Here is a 24,254-nt window from a genome sequence, read left to right on the forward strand (position 1 = left end):
CGGATGATTAACTTTTATCTCTTGTAGGTCAACCTGGAAATTAATAGGGATTAAGACATCATACTTTGTATTTGAACTGCTTTTTTTTTTTAAAAAAAGAGCTTTTCACATGATCTCTTGTGATCTTACAACAAAACTGTGCTGTAGGGATAATTATTTCTGACTACTTTGCTGGCTAGTAAACCTGAGGCCCACCCAGGTTAGGTGGCTTATTCACGGTCTGTTTTCCTAATCCTTTCAGACCATTTGTGAGGTGAGGTTTCGCATTTTTTCTGGATCCCGGTGAATTTCCGGAAACTCACTAGTTTTCGGCCTTCGTTAAATCATTCATTCCCAAGCAAGGTTAGGCTGATCACACTTTAAGCGCCGGCAGTGTGTTTGTAGTCTCCATGACAACACCGCGGGTACTGCTGGGTTTTCAGCTGGGGAGGAAATGCGGGGAATTGCGCATGCGTCCTGTCCGGACGGTGCATGAACTCGGAGGCTTCCGTAGAGAGTGGGAGGAAGATGGCGGCAGGAATATTGGAACGTTTGGGTAAGAGTTTCTTAATGATTAAAGGGCGGTAGAAGGGAGTGGAAGTGGGACTCTGAGTTGACGGCTTGTGTTATTTTGCAGGTACGTCATGGATGCAGAATCTGAGGGGGAAGCTGGCCTTGGGGTAAGTCGCCTCGGAGTTGCAGAAGGGCCCAAGGCCTCCTTACCAGTCTGTCAGTCGCTAAGAGCCTATGTGCCAGGCTCTGCTTTAGGCTCTGGGGCTATGGAGGTGCCAGCCAGAGTCTTTGCTTTGTCACCCTGTCATTCTGCCGCCGTATTGCATAGCCCTCAAGGGATCGGGATTACCTGTTACCCAAGGGATATTGTAAATGTCTTTTCTGAACAGTCTCTTCTGATCTTTCTGAACGTGGTTAGATTCTCCCAGCCATGTTGGAGCATCCAACTTTTCTAGTTACCTCTCTAGTTATTTGCTTACTAGAGCCGGGACTATTATAGACAGCGCGGCTTACATCGGGCCTTGTAGTGCATGCTTTATATGCGTTATGTCATTCGCATAACATCCTATGCAGCATATATACTGCTATACCCATCTTTCAGACAAGGAAATTGGAGCTCCAAAAAGTAAAATAACTTGCCTAAGGTCCCCCAGTTATGGGAAGTTTTGAAGCTTTATACTGCCCTCAGAGCGTTCTTTGACCTCAGGACAAAACTGTTCTTTAAGGTTAAGGAATGCAGTTGAGTCAGGACTGACCAGAAGCCTTTCCCCTTCTCCTTTTCATTGTCCCTCTTTTGCAGTACAGTGGTCGATATTTGGAAATTGATAATTTGATTGTAAATTTGCTGATCAGTGCATTTGTTAGCCTTTATTTGGTTTATACAGGCTTTAGAGGCAGCTAAGTCATGTGTGAGTCTACTTTTTAACTGATTTGGGGAAAGTTACTTATCTCTAAGTTTCAGTTCTCATATATGATATGGAAGTATTATTACCTACCTGAGATTTTTTAAATGAGGATTAAAGGAGATGATATGAAGTATGTAATACAGTGTATGGCATATAATAATCCCACCCTAAATTTTAGCTGCTCTTGCTGTTTTTATTGTTACAAATTATTATTGAGTTCCCATTACTTTTAGCTCTGTCCTGGGTTCTTGGGTCAGGGGGATGATGAGGCGGGCTAAAGAAGAAAATAGTGGGCACTGGCCCCTAGAATTTGTCTACACTTTGCTTTCTTAGATCATCTTCTATCACTCCATCCCAGCCATGCTGCTTTACTTACTTTTTCTGAATATGCTGTGCATTTACTTCACACTTGGCTTTTTCATGCTTGACCCTCACTTGCTGTCTATTACAGCAGTCCTACTGATTATTTAAAATCCTGTTCAGATGTTTCCCCTTCAGGAGGTTTTCTCAGCTCTCACTAAAAATGAAACAAATTTCTCCTTTTTTGCATGTTTGCCTTGAATACTGAATTCACGTATGCGTGTCTGTGAGCTTTTACTAGCTTATGTCCCCTGGACAGAGGGTCAGTTCTTGTTTTTCTTTGAGCTCCAACATACAGTCTTGCACAAAGTGAATATTTTGTTAATGTTTATTGATTTAAATTGTCCTGCACTGATTTATACTGGGAAGCTCTGAGCAAGTAACTTAAGCAGTTTGGCTTTAGTCTTTTCATCTTTATCATACAAGAGGGTTTGATTTTTCTAGATAATCTCTAAGGCTCTTTTTTTTTTTTTTTTTTTAAACTTTATTGGAGAACAATGTGTACTTCCAGGACTTTTTTCCAAGTCAAGTTGTTGTCCTTTCAATCTTAGTTGTTGAGGGTGCCGTTCAGCTTCAAGTTGTTGTCCTTTCAGTCTTAGTTGTGGAGGGCGCAGCTCAGCTCCAGTTGCAGTTTTCTAGTTGCAGGGGGCGCAGCCCACCATCCCTTGCGGGAGTTGAACCGGCAACCTTGTGGTTGAGAGGACGCGCTCCAACCAGCTGAGCCATCTGGGAGCTCAGTGGCAGCTCAGCTCAAGGTGCCGTGTTCAATTGTAGTTGCAGGGGACGCTGCCCACCGTCCCTTGCGGGACTCGAGGAGTTGAACCGGCAACTGAGAGCCCACTGGCCCATGTGGGAATCGAACCGGTAGCCTTCGGAGTTAGGAGCACGGAGCTCTAACACCTGAGCCACTGGGCCGGCCCCCTGTAAGGCTCTTTCTAGTTCTGAAGTTATATAATTATAAGAATCCCTATTTTGGATTTTCTAATGGGAAATGATCATATAAAAACTAAGTAGAAAAGGTATAAACAATGCTCATGATAACTGTGTAAAATCTTAGAGATCATCTAATTCAGAGATTGGAAACTTTAATTACATACTCGTACAGCTGCCAGACACATAATAGAAATAAATGAGCTAGGAGAAGCGGTCCATGTAAAATGAGAGAGTGGTAGGGCCTACGGCAGTCCGTGGAGTGCATTCCTTATATGAAGGCTTTTAATTGGGTTAAGGAAACAATGCTGCTGACCAAATAAAACTTTTCTGCAGGCTGTATTTGATAGCAGGCTGGCAGTTTTCCAACTATTGAATTCCAAGTCTCCCATTTTACTGATGGATGCATTTGAGAAGTTTCGTGACTTACGAAAGGTTACAGAGTTAATACATGGCAAGCCTAGGAATAAACAAAAAATTCTCTGGTTTTCACTAGTGTTCTCTCACACCATGTGAGAGACAGAGTGATGGGCTCGCAAGAGATTTGTCTGGGGAGTTTTTTTGGGAAGAGATGACTTAAGTTTCGAGTGAAGAATACATTTTGGTGGTTTAGAAATAGAAGGGCTAGTGTAAAAGTTTGAAGGCACTAGTGACCGAGATGTACATAGGTTAAAATTCCCCACAAGAAAAAGTTGAAAATGTCATGCATTAGCAGTTTGGTGGAAAAATGACTACTGCAGTGTGATGCGTTTGAATAAACAGTGGGCTACAGAAGATAAAGCTGGTCTCTGCCAGGGACAAATATTGTCCCTTAACCTTTTGCTTAACTTCTCTGAGGCTCAGTTTCCTCATCTCAAAAAAATGAGGATAATATTTACGTTCGAGGGTGGTTGTGCGAATTGAGAGAATCAATAGTGAAATGTCTGTTGTAGTGCCTGGTACTGTGTAGGTGTAGTGACGGGGATGCTAGCGTCATGACGTTCTTTCCAAGGAATCAGATTTTATGCTGGAACCAATCAGTAACCACTCAATACTCTTAACTGAGATCGCATATTTCATCTGTCAGCCCTACTTTTATAGAACACTTGGCCAGAAGATGAGAAACTGAAACATAAATCAGCCTCCTTTTCTATTTAATTAAGTCATTCTTAAGAGACTTTTCCAAAGTAAAGGGTAGAAATTATCTCTGATTTTGGTTCATCTACACACACGTGACTATGACTAGCGAGATTTGACAACCACATTGATTTTGTGCTCTTAATTAATGCTGACCCTGTCATCTGAGGGGTTGTGATTCCTTGCCTTTTAGGACAGTGGTTCTTAAATGTTTGTCACAAACCCCTTTGAGAGTATGAGGAAAGCCACAAAATGTCTTCGCAGAAGAATGCATATTGCAGTCATAGCTTTGCTTGTAATTTTATAATCCTCAGTCTAGGCATCTCTGCACTGGGACATCACAACTAAATATAAGCACCCATAATGCTAGCCATGCAATGAGTACCCAGTAACGATGTCCAACGTAAGTACGTTGGAAAGCATGTTGGGCCGTGGCCCTTGCATTAATGGGTGAAATAATATTTCCCTCAATTTATTTTGAAAAATTTCAATCTTATAGGAAAGCTGAAAAAATACTACATTGTCTCACAAGGCACAGGACAAGCTTCTACAACAGCGAATGACCCAAAATGTTAGTAGTGCAGAGGTTGAGAAATTCTGAGCATATCGTGGTCCAGAGTGGCTGGAATTTCACTTTTTTTGTTTGCTAAACTCTTGTTCCCTTGTTTGATTGTCCTTGGCTTTGACAAAGTAAGATTATATTGTTATGATAATATACATATCAATTCAACCATTTATTTTAGATTTTAATTGAGACGAGAGGATGTTCTTGTATCTTTAAAATGTTATCAGAAGTAGATTTGAAATAAAGAATTTTTTTTACCTTCATGCATATAATAGAATGATTCTCTCAAGGTTGAGCCTGAGGCCAGTATTATCTTCACTCAGGACTTGGGTGTACCTTGTAGTGAATTTCAAAATGAACTTTGAGTAATAATAGGAAGTATTTATTAGGAAGAGAGAACTTTCTCTTTCAAATTGTGACTTTAGAAAGTTTCAGAGACTCTGTTTTATCTGAATTAACTCTTAATCTTAAAATTTAGCATATATCTAGACTCTTTAACGTCTATGACTGTGGGTAGAATTTAAAACATGATGCTTAAACTTAATTCTCAAGTATTGGTAGATAGGAACACCAGAATAATGAGAGTAAGGAAATTCTTCATATGCTAGTTCCAAATACTATGCTTTTGGCGTGAGCTCTGGCTGCCTCACCTTACTGTGGGCCCCCTGCAGTGTGTGTGTTATGTGTACAAGCACTTTGTTGAGCTGGTTCACAGTTACCTTCACTCAATTTACAGAGATACAGTGAAGCTAAAGGGATTTGGGATTCCTATTAAATGAAAGGCTATTATCAGTGGTGATATTTGAATTTCAGAATGTTAAGGTTGATCCTAGATGTCTTTCAGTGCTTTTTTTTTTTTTTTTTTAAAGATTTAACTTATATTGATTCTTTAGAATGCTAACAGTAAACTAGAGCTCTAGGCAACCTTAAAATTTAATGTTTGGAAAACAATAGCAATAACCCATGCCATCATTTTTTCTGTTTTTAATTATTGGGGAATATTGGGAAACTGTTTTTCCAGGATGTCAAGTTATTGTTTTCAATCTAGTTGTGGGGCGGGGGTTGCAGCTCAGCTCCAAGTCTGTTTTTCCAGGATGTCAAGTCATTGTTTTCAATCTAGTTGTGAAGGGTACAGCTCACTGGCCCATGTGGGAATCGAACCAGTGACCTTGGTGTTTGAGCAATGCGCTCTAACCACTGAGCAAACCGGCTGCCCACTTGCGGCTCAGCTCCAAGCTCAAGCTGTTGATTCTCACTGGACCATGTGGAAATCGAATCAGCACCCTTGTTTGTAAGAGCTCGCGCTGTAAGCTACTGAGTCATCCGGTCACCGGTCGCCCCTGCCATTATTTTTTAATTGCACCAACTTCCTTTTCTGGAGTTTGTTTTCTCAATGACCCTTCATAGGCTTTCTCACGTAAAAAGGTGTCATAAAAGCCTCAAGTTTTGAAATAGTTTTATTTTCAGTTTTGCCTTACGATTGCTTCATTTTTATCTTCTTTAATTTAGTCCAACAGTTGGCCAGGAGAGGGCATATAGGAACTTTGGATTTAATATACTGAATTAAGTACCCTCTTTGGAGTATTATATTAATTGAATTTTATTACAGTAATTTAGTATTTACTTGATAATTCATTTTATGAACCATTTGAGCCCTGAAAGTGTTGTAGGTATTCAGAAAGTTTTGTCATTATTAATTCATAATGCATTTAATTTGTTAAGCATCATATTTAATTCATCGAATGTGTATTGAGAGTTTGAGTGCAAGACACTGTGCTACATATGGCTGATTACGATATTGTGGTTTATATGTCCTTGACCAAATATATGTTTCTCATGTATATTTGATCTTCAGCTATAGTTCCCAGCTTCCCAAATCCTAGTATTTCCTGTGTTGATAGTGATAAAGGTGTCTTTTGTTATGTTAATGAGGTTACTTTCGGAAAGCATCCATCTATGGATGTGGGCTAGTGGCCAATGGAACCAACAATGTGATTAGAGCATTGGAAGTTTTGGTCCCACTTCCCTGACCTCCTGGAAGGGGAGAGAGGCTTGGGGATTGAATCAGTTTCCAGTGGCCACTGATTTAATCCTTCTTGCCTGTGTAATGACGCCTCCATTAAAAACCCAAAAGGACAGGGTTTGGAGAGCTGCCAGGTTGGTGGACATGTGGAGATTTGGGGAGAATGGCACTCTCCGAGAGGGCATGGAAGCTCCATGCCTTTTCCCCATACTTTGCCCTGTGCATCTCTTCCGTTTGGCTGTTCCAGAGTTCTATCCTTTTAAAACAAACTGGTGACCTAGTAAGTAAAATGTTTCTGAGTTTTGTGAGTACTCTAGCAAATTAATCAAGCCTGAGGAGGGGATATTGGGAATCTGATTTATAGCCAGTTGGTCAGAAGTACAGATAACAATGTGGACTTGTGACTGGTCCCTAAGTGTAGTGTGTGTGGGGGGGGCAGTCTTGTAAGTCTGAACCCTTAGAGCCTGAACTCTTAGAGTCGGTGGGTTCTGATGCTATCTCTGGATAGAGTGCCCGAATTGCTTGGTGTTGTGTGGGAAACCCCTCTCCCCTCCACACATTGAAACTGGGCCCAGGCACCCAAAAGAGGGCTATAGAAGGCATGGGCCTCACCCTTAAGCCACCTTTCAGACCAGTTCGTATAGGACTGGTTTCACGGAAGAAGGATTAAGGTAGAAGCCAAGGGGTTTGTGATTCTGTAACCGAGCTGTCAGCGATGAGATTGCAGACAGAATTAAGGTTTGGAGAGACCATAGAGATTAGAGATGACATAGTCCAGTTCCTCTTTTCCTAGATAAAGAAACTGAGGTCCCAAGAGGTGACAAACGGTGTACCCAAAGTTAATTACAACTTTGTAGAAACATAAATGATCATGACTATAAACACGAAAAGGTTTGACATTGTGTAATGTAAAGTTTACAGTTCACAGGTTTAATTTTTTGGAGAACAGGAGATATTAACTGTTCAGAGGGCCTAATTTAAAATTAGTACTAGCCATTTTTCATCTACATGTTTATCATCTAGACACTGTAGGGTACTGCACATTAATTATTGATCTATCAACAACAGAATGCAGTAGGTATTATTCTCCTTATTCTAAAAGTAATAATATGTAAAATATATTAAGCCCTATTAAGTGTCAGGTGAGTATTTTACTTACAGTATCTCATTAGAGCTTCTGAAGAAGCCTATGAGGTATTTACTATTATCACTCCATTTACTGATGAGAAAACAGGTCTGGAAAGTTATGTGACTTAGCAAGGCCCTTCACTTAGTAAATTAGAATTAGGATTTAGAGCCAGGTCTGCTTGACTCCATAGTCTCTCCCCTCATCTCCTGGCTTATAGTTTTATTAGGAAATCTTGCCCTCTAATATTATGTATCCTAGTTTTGTGCTTTGCATTCAAAACATTGGAACCGAATGTGGATGACAAAGGTACAGACGTTATCGGGCCCTGATCTTCATCATATGATGTAATGGTTACTTGAGATAGAGTAGGAGAAATGAGCCACTAGGAGAAGAGTAGTTCATTCAGGAGATCATGAGGGAGGAGAAAACAATGTTAGGAAACATGTGACAGTATGAAAGCATGTGCCTTATTTAGGGAACAAAGAAGATGGTGGCCATAAGTAAGCTGAAAGGCCGGGTTGGGCTTAGATTATGAAAGGCCTTCTGTGTCTTGCCAAGGAGCTCAGACTGTATTTCAGGCAGTAGAGAACACCAAAGTTAGTTGTGTTATTTGGATATATTGAGACGTATACAAAAGTAGACAATAGGATGAACCCTTATGAACCCATCACCCAACCTCAACAATTATTAACACATGGCCAATCTTGTTTTATCAATAGCCCCTACTATCCCCCCTTCATATTTTGAAACAAATCCTAGATACTGTGTTATTTCATCACTACATATCTCATTGAAAAGTATCAAATATCCAGTTAATGTTCAAATTTCCAATAGTAAAGTAGCTGTCATACTTTTGAAATAATAGTCTGCACATAATTTCAATGTTATTTCTCTTAAGTCTCTTTAATCTTTAGGTTCTTTATTCAGCTCTCTTTTTTTCCCCCTTGTAGTTTATTTGTTGAAGAAAATGGGTTGTTTGTCTTGTGGAGTTTTGTACAGCTTGGGTTTTGCAGAGTACATCTTCCTGATGTGCTTGGTATGTTCCCCAGTCTCTGTATTTCCTGTATTTAATCTTAGAGGCTTAATCGATTCAGGTTTAGTTTTTGTGGAAAGACAGCGTCATGGATAGTGAGTGGTACTTTCTTTGATCAGGAGGTACATCATGCCAACTTTATCCATTACTTTCTTAGGGATTATAAAATGATGCTATTTGTCTTGCTTACTCAACTTTGAGGAATTACACAGCTCAGGTCAGGTATCCATTATGTCCTCTTAAATCTGTTTTAGGACTGGCCTGACTTATATTACAAAGTCATTATTTATTGGCCAGTCAGAGCAGGACATCTTGGATAAATATATGTTTATTATTTGACTTATATGGGTTATTAACTTTTTACTCTTCTTAGCCTTTGGTAAACTAGCTCTTTGTGATATTTTATGTAAAAGCAGTGTGTATTACTGAATATGTCTAGAATGTTTACACTTGTGATCCTTAAATAGTTTCTGTCAAAATGGAGCTGATGTGGTTCAGAAGATACATAAAGATTCTGCAAAAAGATTCTAAGTGTCTGTTGTTTTACAGGCTTCTTTCATCTCACAGTGTTTTACCCCAGTCACACATCCACACCAGTGCTTCTCTTGACATTTTTCGAAAATGGGAGAAGAAGAATAAAATTGTTTATCCTCCACAACTTCCTGGGGAACCTCGGAGACCAGCAGTAAGTTTGTGGTGGAACTAATTTTGATAATGTACTCTCACTCTTTTGTGACTAGCAATGATTTATTATCCATGTTAAGAAAAGAAAAGTTATATAGCAATTTGCATGATCCTTTAATTGATAAAGAAAATGTATTAGATTTATCTTTCTGGCAGTTTAAAAAGATCATGTTTGTTGTACCTATTTGTTTGCCTTAACCTCCTTGGATAGGGGCCTTAACTCCAAACTAAGCTACCGGTAATAGTTCGAGACTTACTGATTTTTGATTCCAGGAGGCTTGATGATGCTTCTTGATAATGGAGACTGAGGAGTTGGCAAAAGTGACTTAAATCATTGGCCAATATTTAAATGGTATATGGTTTTCCAATATTTTATATTTAAATATAGATACTTGGTTGTTTTGTAATTCACAAACCTTTGAACCTAAGGTTTGAATTTAATCAGATATATGTACTGGGTTTTGTCTTTAGTTGCTCAATTCTTTTGCCCTCTTCATACTGCTAGAGACTGCTCTAGTCTGAGATATAAGACTCATTTCCAGCTAAATGTGAATGTGCTGCGGAATACATTTACATCTGTTAAAAAGTTTAAGCAAGTAGTAATAGCATGAACAAGATGGAAACATTTGAATACTTAAGAAAATAAACTGTGGTAAGTACTTTAGAAATGGAATTACTGTGTTAATTATGAATCATTCCATTCAGTAAACATCTTTTAAAGACTTTTGGGATTTAAGGCGACTAGATAATCAGTACCATCCAAGTATTGTCACTTGCTTAGTTTTTGTATGAACTTGACAGCATACATTTCATTAAGATTCAATTTCTGTCTAAGTATTGGTCTGAATTAGTATAGTTTTATTTTTATAGTTTGGGGGAGTTAATTTATTGATTTAAAGAATTCATACCTGATTGGGAAATACGAGGAGAAAGATGCTAATAGTGTAAACAAACACATTTTTCACTTTCATATTTTATCATGCCATCAGAACTTAAAAGTTAGATTTGTAACAGAATCTATGCTATTAGGTATTGACTCCATGTTGTAATTAACTAAAATTTAGAAAAAGTTACACATTTGTAAAATTATCATAAATATTTCTATAATTAATGAGCTTTCTTTACTTTTTTTTTAAACTTTTATTTTAAGTGTGTTTTTCCAGGACCCATCAGCTCCAAGTCAAGTAGTTGTTTCAATCTAGTTGTGGAGGGCGCAGCTCACAGTGGCCCATGTGGGGATCGAACCGGCAACCTTGTTGTTAAGAGCACCGTGTTCTAACCAACTGAGCTAACCGGCCGCCCCCATGAGCTTTCTTTACTTCTTACTTGAGCTCTTTGAACTTAGATATTAATTGGAAATGAAATCATAACAGTATTTGTCAGTCCAGAATCTAAGAGCAAATTTTGTATTTTGTAGTACTAGTCTTTTTTGGATATTAAAACAAATGTACTCGAGATACATCCTAAATGTTAAAATTAAAATGGTTAACAGTTGGTCATCTAGTTAACTTCAGCAAATGAAGAATAATGTCAGTACAATCGTTTGTTATGTATTAATATTGTGTTTCCTGAAACTATTTTGATTAAGTGTTTTTGAATCATTAATACTCATTATTATGCAAATGCCTGTGTGAAGACATTTGGTTTGACTTTTAGGCACTTTGGCAAAATATAATTTAGTTTTTTATTTGGCACAGATTTTGTTTGAGTGAGTAATCCTTTTGGCGACAAATTATGACTTTTGGAAAATACCTTAACATTTTCTGACTTTAAATAGTATTTGGTAAATTGACTTTGGTGTAGCACTTATACTGTTATGACTGGACTATTAATGCCCTTCCTAAATACCTACCTTATTAACAAGGAATGATTTGCTCACCTGGGCACATAGTTCATACACTGTGCCATTGTGTGCAGTGTCCCTTAGACTTGCCAATCTGCTAGCTGCAAGCATTTTAGAAATTACTTTTATGTCTAATTCAAAAGTGGGCCAGATAATATTTACCATTCTTTCATTCTGATCTTTCAGCATTGGAATATATAGTTAAACAAATAATAGTGAATGGGGTAGTGAGTAAATTTTATAGCAGTAAGTTAAAATGAATGTCACCAATTTAGGCATGTTTTAGGCCACTCCTGTGATTTTTAAGACTACCTGCCTAATTTAGCTAGCACAAATTTCCAAACAATACCGATTCTTTTTTTTATTTAATTAAAATTTATTGGGATGACAATTGTTAGTAAAGTTACATAGATTTGAGGTATACAATTCTGTATTACATCATCTATAAATCCCATTGTGTGTTCACCAGCCAGAGTCAGTTCTCCTTCCATCGCCATGTATTTGATCAATACAGATTCTCATGTAGACTTGATCTTACCTGAGGCTTCCTCATGGTAAAGAAAATAAGCCAGAGAGAAATTAATAGGGTTTCTTCATAGTAGTGATGCTTTGTTAATTTGGGCTTGAGTTTACTTTTTGCAATATCTTTGAAGGAAGCTATTTCAAATAAAAGTGTAGTGAGACTGTATCAAAACTGTTGGAATAACCATTTCTATAAGAGGCATATTTTAAATTTATGGATTAATTGAAGCATTAATAAAAAGTCATGCTTATACATAAGGCTCTAATTCCCATAAAGCTCTAATAAGGACTTTTATTAGGTGACACTATCTCATTGTTTGATTTATTATGTGCATTGAAAAACAAATTAACTTCTTTAAAAGTTACTGGTTTAGATGTTTCATAATTTAGACTTACTTCATTTGAATAACTATTTTGTGCCTCATGTCCTAACTTTACCTCATGTAAGATCTAGAGGTTAGTTAATAGCAGTGACATTTAACCCAGGTCTTCTGATCTACAGCGTTACCGTGTTATTTGTTATGATAGGCTATTTACTGAGACTTTGTCTGCTTTGTCTTCAGAAAGTGCCTTTAAACATTGCACCTGCCTAAAGTCAAAGTTGAACTTTTTAGTTTTAGAAGAGAATTATTTTTTTTAAACAAAATTTGAAGATAATCATACAACTCAGGTTTAAAGGTAGCCTACCATGGGATACCAAGAATTGAAAGTTCTCTATATAGAAGATTTTTCTGAGTATATTGATTTTCGCAGATTAATGTTATCAGTCATGGCAGTTCCTCTGTCCTCTCTTGTGCTCCCTAGGACTCTTTATTGCTGAAAATGTAATTAGACCGTTGCTACAGTTTTCAGTCTGTCAGCTTCTATTGCAACTGAAATGAAATCTGCTACATATTAACAGATGGCCACTTGAGAAAACTCTGTTATTTCTAAGGTATTTGAAAATTTCCTGCAGGAGTCAGAATGTTAGAAAATTCTGTGGTCTTGATATCGTTTGCCTTGACAAGTGCTTTTTTAATTTTTTAAAAGTGGCAGTATGTACTTAACTATAAGCTTTAGATATTTCATAATTTAGACTTATTTTTACTTCATTTAAATAACTATTTTGTGCATTACATTCTAACTTTACCTCATTTATTGCATTGGTTAGTCAATAACATATAGTAGTGGAAAGAATGTGAGTTTTAGAGTCTTAAGTGGAACTTTGAAGATACACCCAGAGATTGTATGAGGCACTTCTCATACTTCCTGTATGATATTTTGGCTTCTAGCTCTGTCTCTCACAAGCATTGTGGTCTTGGACCAGTCACTTGATTTCTCTGATTTTTCACTTTGTAAAATGTTTCCTCTCCCAACTCAAAGTTAGATCAAATGAAATAATGGGCTTAAAAATTCTTTTTGAACTGTAAATTGTTTAATGGATGATTGAGTTAAAGCTTAAATGGGATATACCTACCACAATAAGTGGAAGATAATAAAAGCTAACATTTACTAAGATCTTTCCATGTGCTAGGCACTGTAAAGTGCTTTCTTTACATAGGTTATTTTTATTTAATCCTTATTGTAGTTTTAGGAGGTAGGTACTATTTTCATTTTAAAGAAGGAGAAATTTAGGCAGAGAGAGGTTAAGTAGCTTGGGTTCTGTAGCTAGTAAGCGGTAGAGCTAGAACTTCAACTCTGGCAGTCTGATTCTAGAATCTATGCTCTTGACCAAACACTTAGAGTATTGGCTTTCCTATGAAAACAGTTATTTTGTCCATTTTACCATTGTTCTTTTCACTAACAGGAAACTATTTTTCTTGTTGTACCTTTTCTTTTTTCTTTTTTTTTTTTTTTTAGCCAGCTGAATGTTTTTGAAATACTTTCATGTAAATCTTTTACTGTTCCTCTGGATAGAAATGTTGTACATATTGGCACAAACTAGGCAGTTTATAGTTTCTATTCCTCTCTTAGTAATCTTTTTAACATGATGAAACTTTGGAAAATGACAACTTTGTGTAGGGAAGAAATATGTCCAAATTTTAAATAATGTTTTTATTTCTTACAGCAGTATTTTCATTAGGCATAGCAAGTAAAAACTTTTTATTAACAGTATGTGACTATCATTTTGACATAAACTTACTTTTTTTTTTCTATTTTTAAGGAAATCTACCATTGTCGAAGACAAATTAAGTATAGCAAGGACAAAATGTGGTATTTGGCAAAATTGGTAAGCTAAAAAGACTACTACCATATAATACTTAGGAAAAGAAGCTATGAATTTCTGCCCAGGATTTGAAAATAAAAAAAATTTGCCCTGATTTCTCTAAAAAGTCAGGAATATAATTGCATGTTCAGACAATTGATAGGTAATCCAAAAATGATTGCTAAGAGATGGGTGATTTTGCTTCATTTTTTTACTTTTCTTCTGAGAAACAAAGTCACATTGGATTCATAGATATTTAGAACAAAGGCATCAGGAATCTGGCTCTAACCAGAGAATCCAGAAAACAAGCTTACTCACCTGTAAAAGTTGATTCAACCCGTTTCCAAACTGTTGCTTTCTAAGTTTTTCTGTGGAAAATGAAATTTAGGTATGAGAGGAGACCAAAGCAGCAAATAGACATGTGATGCCCTTATCCTGTAGGAGAAAGAGATGCTTTTAATGCCTCATGTGGTCCTGGCCAACCCATGACCTCTCTCTGTCATGTCTGCCCTCTCCTTTAATATTAATGAACATATCAGCAACTGAGGTTTTTATGATTAATATGTTTAAGATTTTGGCTTAAAGAGGGTGGCGTCCTTTCTCAAACTTGTTTTCTTTTGCCTGTATTTAGTAAGCTGTTTTAATTTTTAATTATTGAAAAACTTTTCCTAGTTTTGTTGAGATATAATTGACATATAACTACTTAGCTACTTTTAGAAGTTATTTGGATTATGTAAGACTTTTGCTTTTTGTTTAAAAGGAATCATTGACTTTGTAAACTAACTTGTTTATTTTCTCTTGTTTGTCACCCTTTAATTCTAGATACGAGGGATGTCCATTGACCAGGCTTTGGCTCAGTTGGAATTCAGTGACAAAAAAGGGGCCCAGATAATTAAAGAGGTAAACTGAGATTTTGGGGGAGGGGTGCATAACTATTTTGCAGGTGTTAGTAAGCTCAGTGTAAATCCTGAATTTTCTGATGTAAATTCATAGCTTTTATAATACAGACTTAGGGCACTCAGTTTCATTAGTGCCCTTGTATGTTAGCAATGTTGTGTGTTTTAAGCATTTTATTTTTCCTGAGATACTTTTATGTGCATTAGACATTTTTATTTTACTGTTTGTGAAGTGATAAATCTTATTTTTAATGATTATGTCTTGAGAGCTTATGATTTTACAACTAATTGAGTGGAAAGAGCACTGGACTGGGACGCAGGAGACTTGGAATCTAGTCCTGGCTCTGATATTTCTATCGCGACTATTGGCAAGACACTTAGTCAGTCTGGTCTCATTTTTCTTATCTGTAAACCAGGTGGGATTTGGATTAGATTCTCCTTAAAGGCCCAGCTGTAAATGTAGCTGATTCACTGAGTGCAAATGTGCTAATGAGAACTGCACTGATTCTGGTTCCAGAAAGCCAGATTGAGGACATCTAGGGGTATCAGCATTATTTCCTGGACTTCAGTTAACTCTCTCACCTAAAGTCAGATCTGATCTTTTCAGTTTAGTAGTTGAATAGTTGAGATTGATGGATTCAGACTTCTAAGAGGGTCCATTGTAATGCCTGTATTTAATTCAGTTCAGAATACAGTTACTAAGCATATGTGTGTACCGGCCTTGTACTGTCTTCTTTATCTTTAAAAGAGTGAAAGACCTGGTTTCTCTTATTTCTGACAATTGTCCTGTTTTAAAAACTGTGTTCTGGAGGAAGTTAACCTAATTCAAAAGGTTTATAGAGTTTAAATTTAATAATTCTAAAGGAAATTTTCAAGTATGATTTTTCTCTACTTGTCTGATGTTGTTAATGGTTACTTTAGATTGAAGGTTTAAGAATTTTCAATAAGATTTAACTCTTGAGCTTCTTGAACTTTTGGCGAGTCTCAGACTCAAAGACATAATATTCATTACCAAGGGTACTGCTACAAGGGCTGCTATCGCTTCCTTCACAGCTCACACCTTCCATTTAAAACAGCAGAATAGACTGTGTTCCTAGCATTTGCAATCTGAGGAAGGAAGTACCCCTTTTCCTTAGTACTGTTATCATTTGATATTTTCTTTTTAAAATTGACTATAAAATGGAGACATGTGATTAACAGTCATTACAGAGATAGCAACAATAGATGAGAAATTTAATTTCATTTTAGTTCAGAGTCAGCCATGTGAATGAATGCCTTTCTTTTCCTTGTTTAAGATTCTTTTAGAAGCACAAGATATGGCAGTGAGAGACCACAATGTGGAATTCAGATCCAATTTATATATAGGTAAGATCTTTTATATTTTTAGCATTGGAAAATGTCTTCTAATAGTGATGTGAAGTTCTTTATCTAACAGTGTTGATATCTGATTACTTAGGACTGGGTTTGCCAGTGAAAATTGCTAGTAATAGCTTATTCCTTAGCCTTCAGCATAGTAATGTTAATCTGTGTAAATGGTAATTACTGTTACCTGATCTCTAATGAGACTGAAATCATGAAACCTATTGGCAAGAATTTTTGAATAATGGATACCAAAATGGTGCATAGAATGGTCCTTTAATTATAATAAAACTAAGAAAGAACATACTGGGTTTTTTTTTTTTTTTTTTTAATTAAACTATCTTTGTCTTTTTTTTTTTATTGGGAAATATTGGGGAAGAGTGTGTTTTTTCAGGGCCCATCAGCTTCAAGTCAAGTCATTGTCCTTCAATGTAGTTGTGGAAGGAGCAGCTCAGCTCCAAGTCCAGTCGCCGTTTTTAATCTTAGTTGGAGGGGGCACAGCCCACCATCCCATGTGGGAATTGAACCGGCAAGCTTGTTGTTACAAGCTTGCATTCTAACCAACTGAGCTATTCGGCTGCCCCACTGTTTTTTTGTTGTTGTTTTTGTTTTTAATATAACTGATTTTTTTAAATAAATGAATTCTTTGTCAACCCTAAGGAGGTAAATAAAGGATCATGGGTGGACTTAAAAAAAAATCTTTATTTATAATGTGCCAAGCCAGGTGCCTAATCCATAAAGCTGTTCTATCGTTGAACCTTCCAATTATCAGACTGGAAAATCTGTTGAATTATAAATGCAATTATAGATGACCCAGATGTATTTGTTTCCCTTTGGTATTAGTCCCTGAAGCATTACCTTGGGTTTTGTATGCCTATTCCACATCAAGTTAAGCTAATGTAAGTGAAAATGCTTTGGGAAGCATTTGTACAAAATGGAAGGAATTTTTTTGTAGTGTACCTTCACACAGTTCTTTTTCCAGAAAGAGACCGACGTTTATTACAAAGCTCTCTTGCCCCCTCCCAACACCACAGTAAAGTGGAGCAGTAGTTGGAGTTAATGTTTTCCTCTCACTTCAGTAGCAATTACTCGTAACCTCAGCAGTTTTGTAATCCAACAAAGACGTTGCTGTCGAAGCAAAAATTTCTCCCTCTGCCAAACCTACATGTAAGAAGAATTGTTTTATCTAAAGGTATTTTAAATTCAAGATATGGAGAACTGCTACTCGCCAAATAGAGAAAAACAGGCTGAATCATTACGGGGGAAATTAGTTGTGCCTTATAATTTTCACAATTAGAGTAAAAAAAAATCATCTAAATTCCATTTTGTCACATAACCTGTGCCCTACTGGATATATGTATTCTGGTTAAGTTAAAATCTCACCTGGAATTGATGCTGTGACCACACCTACTTTTGAAATTCAAAGGAGTTAAGATTTTCAATTGAAATACCTTATTTTAAAGCTGAATCTTGTATAACTAAATATATTGTGGTACATGCAAAGATGTAGAGGGAAATCAACACGACAACTCAGAAGATGCAGGGCCACAGTTCATCAGGAGCATTTTCTTTTGGGAGCAGCATGGCTAGATAATGGTGGGAAGGCCCGCAATCATTGGAAGAGGTGAACTGGATGGAGAGCAAGACCATTTGCTTACAACCTCTTGGTGACCCTTCCTGCTCTGTGACTGAATAGCAAATCAAATTTAATTTTATTCAGTTTCATAGGAGTGTGGGCTTCTTAGTTAATAGGCAACACTTTGTAATGGAATTCGGGTACCAATGAAATAGAATTTGTCTTTAAATCCGTTTCGGTAATTGTAGTAGAGAGAGATAGGGTAAGGAGCTTTAATCCTGTCCTCCCAAATGAATGAGCAAAGTCCAGTGTTGCCATTAAGGAAAAATAAACTCAGCTAATCCTACGTGTATGTGAATGGGCCTTTAATTCACTGGTCTCTTTATGCACATTTCTGCTGAAAAATACCTGCCCCACCTGCACCCTCTTTTTATCTAGTTCCGTGTACAAATCTTTTTTTTAAATTAAAGTTTATTGGGGTGACAATTGTTAGTAATGTTACATAGATTTCAGGTGTACAATTCTGTAATACACTGTGTATATCTCACATTTTGTGTCCACCACCCAGAGTCAGTTCTGTTTCCGTCACCATATATTAGACCCCGTTTACCCTCTTCTAGAGCCACTCCCGCCAAATCGCTTTTCTTAAGTAGGGCTAATAGTTTGAATTTGTCTTAAGATTTTAAAAACTCAGTTGTTAACTATTTTGTTGCCTGATTCCATTATGAATGAGAAAGAGATGAGCCATCTCAAGAAGATTAAGTATCTCACCATGACACCTCAGACGTGTTATCCTTGTGTTTGCAAACTGCCCAGCTAAGAATCATCTGAGGGTCTCATTAAAAATACAGATTCCCAGGCCTCCCCACAGACTCACTGGATTGGAAACTCCAGGAGAGAGGCCTGGGTAAGTACCCTAAGTGATTCTTACTTATAAAATGTGGGAAACTGATTTATCTTACTGTATTCTTAGAAAATGCCTAGACATTTCATTCCGTAGACTTCTTTTGGAGTTTTGAAAGACTAGCTACTTGTTGGCTACCATTTCAGCTCAGCAATGGTTCTTTGAGTCCCCTGAAATAAGTAAGTCTAGGCATTTTAAGGGAAGTGCATTTTGGTAGCATATGTTCTCATTATATGGTAATTCCTTCAAATGCTGTCATCTGTCTAAAGCTAATATCTGGTGTTGCGTGACCATAGACTTTGAAAATTCATTTCCTTTTCAAACTTATAATGATGACTAATGACACTCTGAGTAGCCTTAACAAGTGGACACGGACTAATAAAATGTCACTGCTTACTGATTCATGGCATCTAAAGTGATTCACTTCAGAGAAAGTGATCTACTGCACATCAAGTATTCTGGGCTCAGAGCGACGAAGTGCGGAGGGGGTGTTTCTAGTGTTGAAATGTCAAGGTTCTCATTTACCTCAATGCTAGTACTAGGAAATACTGACAATATTTTAAATACCTGGTACCCATTGAGCATTATCTTTAGAAGAGCATTATCTTTGGCACTGTCTTTAGAAGGTTGTTCCCCTTTTTGAGATGTCTTAATGTTTTTTCTTTCATTCAAAAAGTATTTGAGTACCTCCAATGTGCATACCGCCTACACAGTCAGGTGGTGGTGTGTCTTTTATAGCAATTTAAAACACTTAGTACATGCAGTTTTGTTCTTTGGCAGAAATAGCCCTTTGGAAGTATACATAAATTATTCTTCTGAGTTGAAACAAAACCATGTTACACTATTAGTATTATATGTTCTTGGAAAACTTTGTAACTTATTTTAGAATTTGAGCATATTTACCAGAGATGTCTGTATGGCAAATATGATATTAATTAGACGAGGCTGTGTTTCAAAATCATTTCTGTTCCTTGTGGAGCATGAACTTCTGCAGCAATACAAAAAGAGTAGAAGTTTGGTTGAGGAAGTGACTTTCCAGGAGAAACATGAATACATACACCAGGTAGCAAGCATATGGTTTGGGACCAAAGAGAGTAATAGATAAATGGTATTGTTGGAGTAGTGAAAAAGAAGTCTGTATGGGTTAGAATAGGCATGGATATTTTTTAGAAAAATTCGACTTTTGAAGATAGGCTTTTGGGGATCTGAGAGTGTTCAGGAGAAAGGAAGATTGTCCAGGTGAGGTAACCACATACGCAATGGCACGTAGGTTAGACTGAGCACTAGTTGTGTGATGTGATGAGTAGAATAATGTAAAGGAGGTAGAGGGTTGAGCTAGAACAGATAGACTCGAGAGGGTGGCTTGGATCTAGAGTCCAGAGGGCTGAACGGGGCAGTGTGTGGCATTTGGTTATAATTGTATCAAAGAGGAACCACAGGAAGTTTTTGGGTAAGAGCTCTATGTTATTAAGGCAATGATTTAAGACTATTAACTGTGGGCGTTGGTTTTGAAATTGTGCTATGGGGCCTCTAGGGGTGGGGCCTGGGGCAAACAGGAGGGCTCCTTGATATCTTGGTCACTGCTGTGTCCTTGGAGCCCAGGACAGGGCCTGGTACCTGGTAAGAACTCAGAGGTATTTGTTGGGTGAATGAAGGGCACAGTTCGGAATCTCTCTCTGTTTCAATTGGAACTGATCCACATGGCAGTGGGCTTCACATATTGTTTCGTTTTAATTGAAATGGTTCCATACTAATGCAGTTTGAAAACCCTAACATACAGAATTAATGGAAGAGAGACCGGAAGAGGGGAAACCAGAAATCACTGTGGAATCTGTACTAAGTCCTGACTTCACTCAGACCTCAGCGTGGCTGAGTTACGATTCCGACTACAGTGTGTTAAAGAATCCTGGTGTTTCAGAAAGATTAATGTTTTTGTTTTGACATGAAAAAAGGATGGCATTATGTGCCCTAAAGCTTGGCAGATGATATTTTATGGCTTGAGGATGAAATGGTGACTGGCATTTAGCGGGTATTGAGCATCTATTCTTACGTGTTTCGGGGAAGAGGGAAGGAAAATGGTAGCGAACATGGACCTGATAGTGCTGACCGCTGCGTGTTGATGGGTGATGTAGTGCTTGCTGCACAGGTCGTGTTGATACTTCCTTCACTGGAGTCGTGTTTCTTACCCTCAGAGTATTTGGAAATCGGGGCTCAACTTGGGTAGCGTAGCAATGTTGGATAGGAGCAGCCATCCTGTTTGTAAAATATTTTTTAGAAGTTTTCTAAACCCTTCCCAGCATCACTGTTCTTATTAGGTGGTTTCTACCTGACAAGTTCATCCAGGAACTGGGTGGCACTTCATTATAAAGTGATTTGTGTAATGCTGCTTTCTCTTTGGAAATTCTTTAAAAAAAAAATTTTTTTTATTGAGGTATAATTGACATACGACGTTATATTAGTTTCAGGTGTACAGCATGATTTATTAATTGTATATATTGTGAAATGATCACAATTAAGTCTAGTTATCATCCATCACTACACATAGTTGCAGAATTTTTTTTCATGTGATGAGAACTTTTAAGATCTACTTGCTTAGCAACTTTCAAATATACAATACAGTATTATTAACTGCCCTTGCCGTGCTGTCCATTACATCCCCATGACTTATTTATTTTATAACTAGAAGCTTGTACCTTTTGACCACCTTTACCCATTTTGCCCCCCAACCCCTCCACTTTTGGAAATTCTTAAACTCATTTCTTTAGCACCCAATAGATGAAGTTGATGCAAGGGCAGTAGTTCTCTCCTTATCTCACTGAGACCCAAGGCAGTTTCCTGAATCACTTTATCCTTAGCTTTCTCTTTGGCAAAACTCGGATGCTCCTGCTCAGACCCATTCATGAGACGATTGTAGTTAGATGATTGTCAAACACATACTTTGATATTGTTCTTATATTTTTAAAGTTATGTCACAGTAAGAATATAAATATTGTGAGTATTGAAGTGGCTTAATTTGTTGTCTATAGATTTTACCTTTTTAAAAGGCCTATTAAATTAACTAAAATAGTAACTGATGAAATAAATTCAGAAAATAGTAGAAGGTGGTTAGTACTCTGATTTACTGTGGGTGAACAGGTTACTTATGTAATATTTAAAAGATTTCTTCAAAGTTTACGAGGTCCATCTTTGACATGCAGAATGGGGGATGGGAGGGGAGGGGGCTGTTGTGATATGGGAGTTTCTAAGACTGAATCAGAATTATTTGGGGGGCGCAGAGGTGGTGGTATTTGGTCAGGATGTAATTTCCAAGGCCACCCCAAATATTCTAAATTAGAATCTCCAGAGATGGCGTCTCAGCAGCAGCATTTACAGTGCATTCCCTAGGTTAGTGTGATACAGTTCGCCCGAGGACCAGCATTTGGGAACCATTAGTTCCAGGGGCTTCTCATCGAATTAGAATAAAATGAGAACTCCTCGCCTCCACCTACAGGGCTCTACATAATCTTGCCTTCATCTCTGATCTCTTTCCCATGTTTGTACCACTCTTGGCCTTGCTGACCGTGTTTCAGCAGGCTGGTCTTCTTTCTGTTCCTAAAACAAGCCAAGGACATTCCCACCATTGGGCCTTTGCATGTGCTGTTCCATCTGCCTGGAACACCTCGGCCCTAGATGTTTGCGTGGATGATTCATTCTGGTCTTAGATCAAATGTCTCCTCCTCCTGACAACCCCCGAATCTGAAGTTGCCTTCCAACACCCCATCAATCTCTGTCGTTTCAATGTTTTATTCATAGCACCTGTCACTAACTGAAATGATCATATTTATTTTCTGTCTTCTCTAAAATGTGTGCTGCAGAGACAGGGCCCTTGCTAGTCTGTTCACTCTGGTGTGTCCAACTCCTCGAAGAGAGCCTGGTCCTTAGTAAGTACTCAGGAGGCACTTGTTTTGCGACAAACCTGCTCAGGCCAACCAGCGAGCTCATAGGCTTAGGATCCAGTTGAAGGAAGGGCAGAAGCTGCTCAACTGATTGCGCTGCATCTTGTGGATACAGTCATTTCCTATAATTCTCTTTTTCTTCCTTGTCTAGCTGAGTCCACGTCAGGGCGAGGCCAGTACCTGAAACGCATTCGATACCACGGCAGAGGTCGCTTTGGGATCATGGAGAAGGTTTATTGCCATTATTTTGTGAAGTTGGTGGAAGGCCCTCCACCTCCACGGGAGGCACCAAAGACAGCGGTCACCCACGCCAAAGAGTATATTCAGGAGCTTCGAAACCGGACCATCATTCACACTCTATGATGGGGAATTCAGACTCCACAGTGTATATAGTTTGCCATTTATGTCCTAAAAACATATAGCAATTAAAGACAGATGCTTTTTATGATTTGTCATTGAGTTATTGAAGTGACGAAGTATAACTGCTAGTTTTACAAGTATGAGTATTTTATAAGGTTGCCCATCTCTCTTGAGCCTCTGGGAATATTTTATGCACTTGCAACTTGGGACGGAAAATCAGCTTTAAACATAGTAACAGACTATAATTCAGAAGGCTTTTTTGAATACCTTTTGAAGGAAATATTAACTTTCCTGCAGGTGGAAGTTTTGATTTTGGACTTGAGTAGAATGTTACAAGATAAGAAAGCTTGTCCTTATTTCACTTGATTTTCTCTTGGGAATAGGGGAGGGGATGGTGAAGTGAGCATAACTGCATGTTGTTTCATTGCAATATTTTAGGGCATTCTGTGGTTCTGTTTTCCCTTCTACTGTTGGTACAGGCCAATGGGTGAGGGATTGTATTTTCCTTTACTGTTTTAGCAGTAACTTGAAATTATAGGAGTCTATTGGATATATTAATCTAAAACTCCAAAAACCCTTTAACTCAAAGTTTTCTTGTAGTTTAATAAAATCTGTTTCTATGTCTCTTTCTAACAATGCTTTCTGTTGCTTGGATATTTTGTTTAGGATGATTCATTTTTCAGTGTGAATTCGGTTGCCGAGAGAGGAATTGAACCAGTCTCAGCGTTGCATTCTAAAAGGAGGCAGTAGGTGGCACTCACTCACTCTTATTAACAGAAAATTGTTCGTATTAAGTTAGTGTTCAGCTCTACCGGGCTCTGCCTGATACACTTGTGTTCACTGACAAGAGGCACTCTGTCCACGGCCCTCGTCCAGTGTTTCTCAGACTTACATGGAGAGGGAGAATCTGGGTGCTTGCTTGTTAGTGCAGACTTCTGAGTCTTGCCCCAGTGATTCTGATTCACTAGGTCTTGTTCCAGAAATCTGTTTTAAGCAAGCACTTCCAGATGATTCTGTTGTAGGGGACCATACTTCGAGAGCAGTCCTCTAGTCAAATGAAGAATGTTGTTTTAGTGCCATGTTTTAAGGTGGCATTAACAATAGGTACTATTGGAACCTCATTATTTACCAAGCTCTGTGCTAGTATTATTTTATGTTACTCTTCACAACATCCTACAAATGTAGGCGTTATTTTGCCACTTTCTAAAGGAAGAAACCAAAGCACACAGAATTTGAATAACTATCTCAGCATCACAGAGCTTATAAATATTGGAGCTTTATTTAAGCTAGGTTTCTCAAGTACTGGTTCTGCATACCTAACGAATATGCACATGGGTTTTTGTGCCTCTCCAGTGAACTGAATGTATAGATAAAAAGGCAAAGGGCTCAGTGGAATAAGCTACTGATGCTTAGGACAGACTCATTCTGCGGCCCTCA

The 24,254-nt window shown here is 37.7% G+C and overlaps 1 protein-coding gene across 3 annotated transcripts; it reads left to right on the plus strand.

The window, feature by feature from the left end:
* Nucleotides 1-421: 421 nt before the first annotated feature.
* On the plus strand, nt 422-22,905 carry MRPL22 (mitochondrial ribosomal protein L22). 3 transcript variants are annotated; one of them, XM_019750406.3, is made up of 7 exons: nt 422-535; nt 617-659; nt 9,103-9,238; nt 13,746-13,811; nt 14,610-14,687; nt 15,979-16,048; nt 22,609-22,905. In XM_019750406.3, exons 1-7 carry the CDS (start codon nt 472-474, stop codon nt 22,818-22,820), a joined length of 669 nt encoding a protein of 222 aa, XP_019605965.2. In that variant the 5' UTR covers nt 422-471; the 3' UTR covers nt 22,821-22,905. The 3 variants fall into 3 exon arrangements, with proteins under 3 accessions (XP_019605965.2, XP_074169930.2, XP_074169929.1); XM_074313829.2 differs by lacking the exon at nt 617-659 and having other exon boundaries at nt 435-535; XM_074313828.2 differs by lacking the exons at nt 422-535; nt 617-659; nt 9,103-9,238 and adding an exon at nt 12,407-12,536.
* The last annotated feature ends 1,349 nt before the right edge of the window (nt 22,906-24,254 follow it).

This window comes from Rhinolophus sinicus, chromosome 5, assembly GCF_057876585.1.
Source record: "Rhinolophus sinicus isolate RSI-liver-muscle chromosome 5, RSI-T2T, whole genome shotgun sequence".
In the NCBI taxonomy this organism is placed as follows: Eukaryota; Metazoa; Chordata; class Mammalia; order Chiroptera; family Rhinolophidae; genus Rhinolophus; species Rhinolophus sinicus.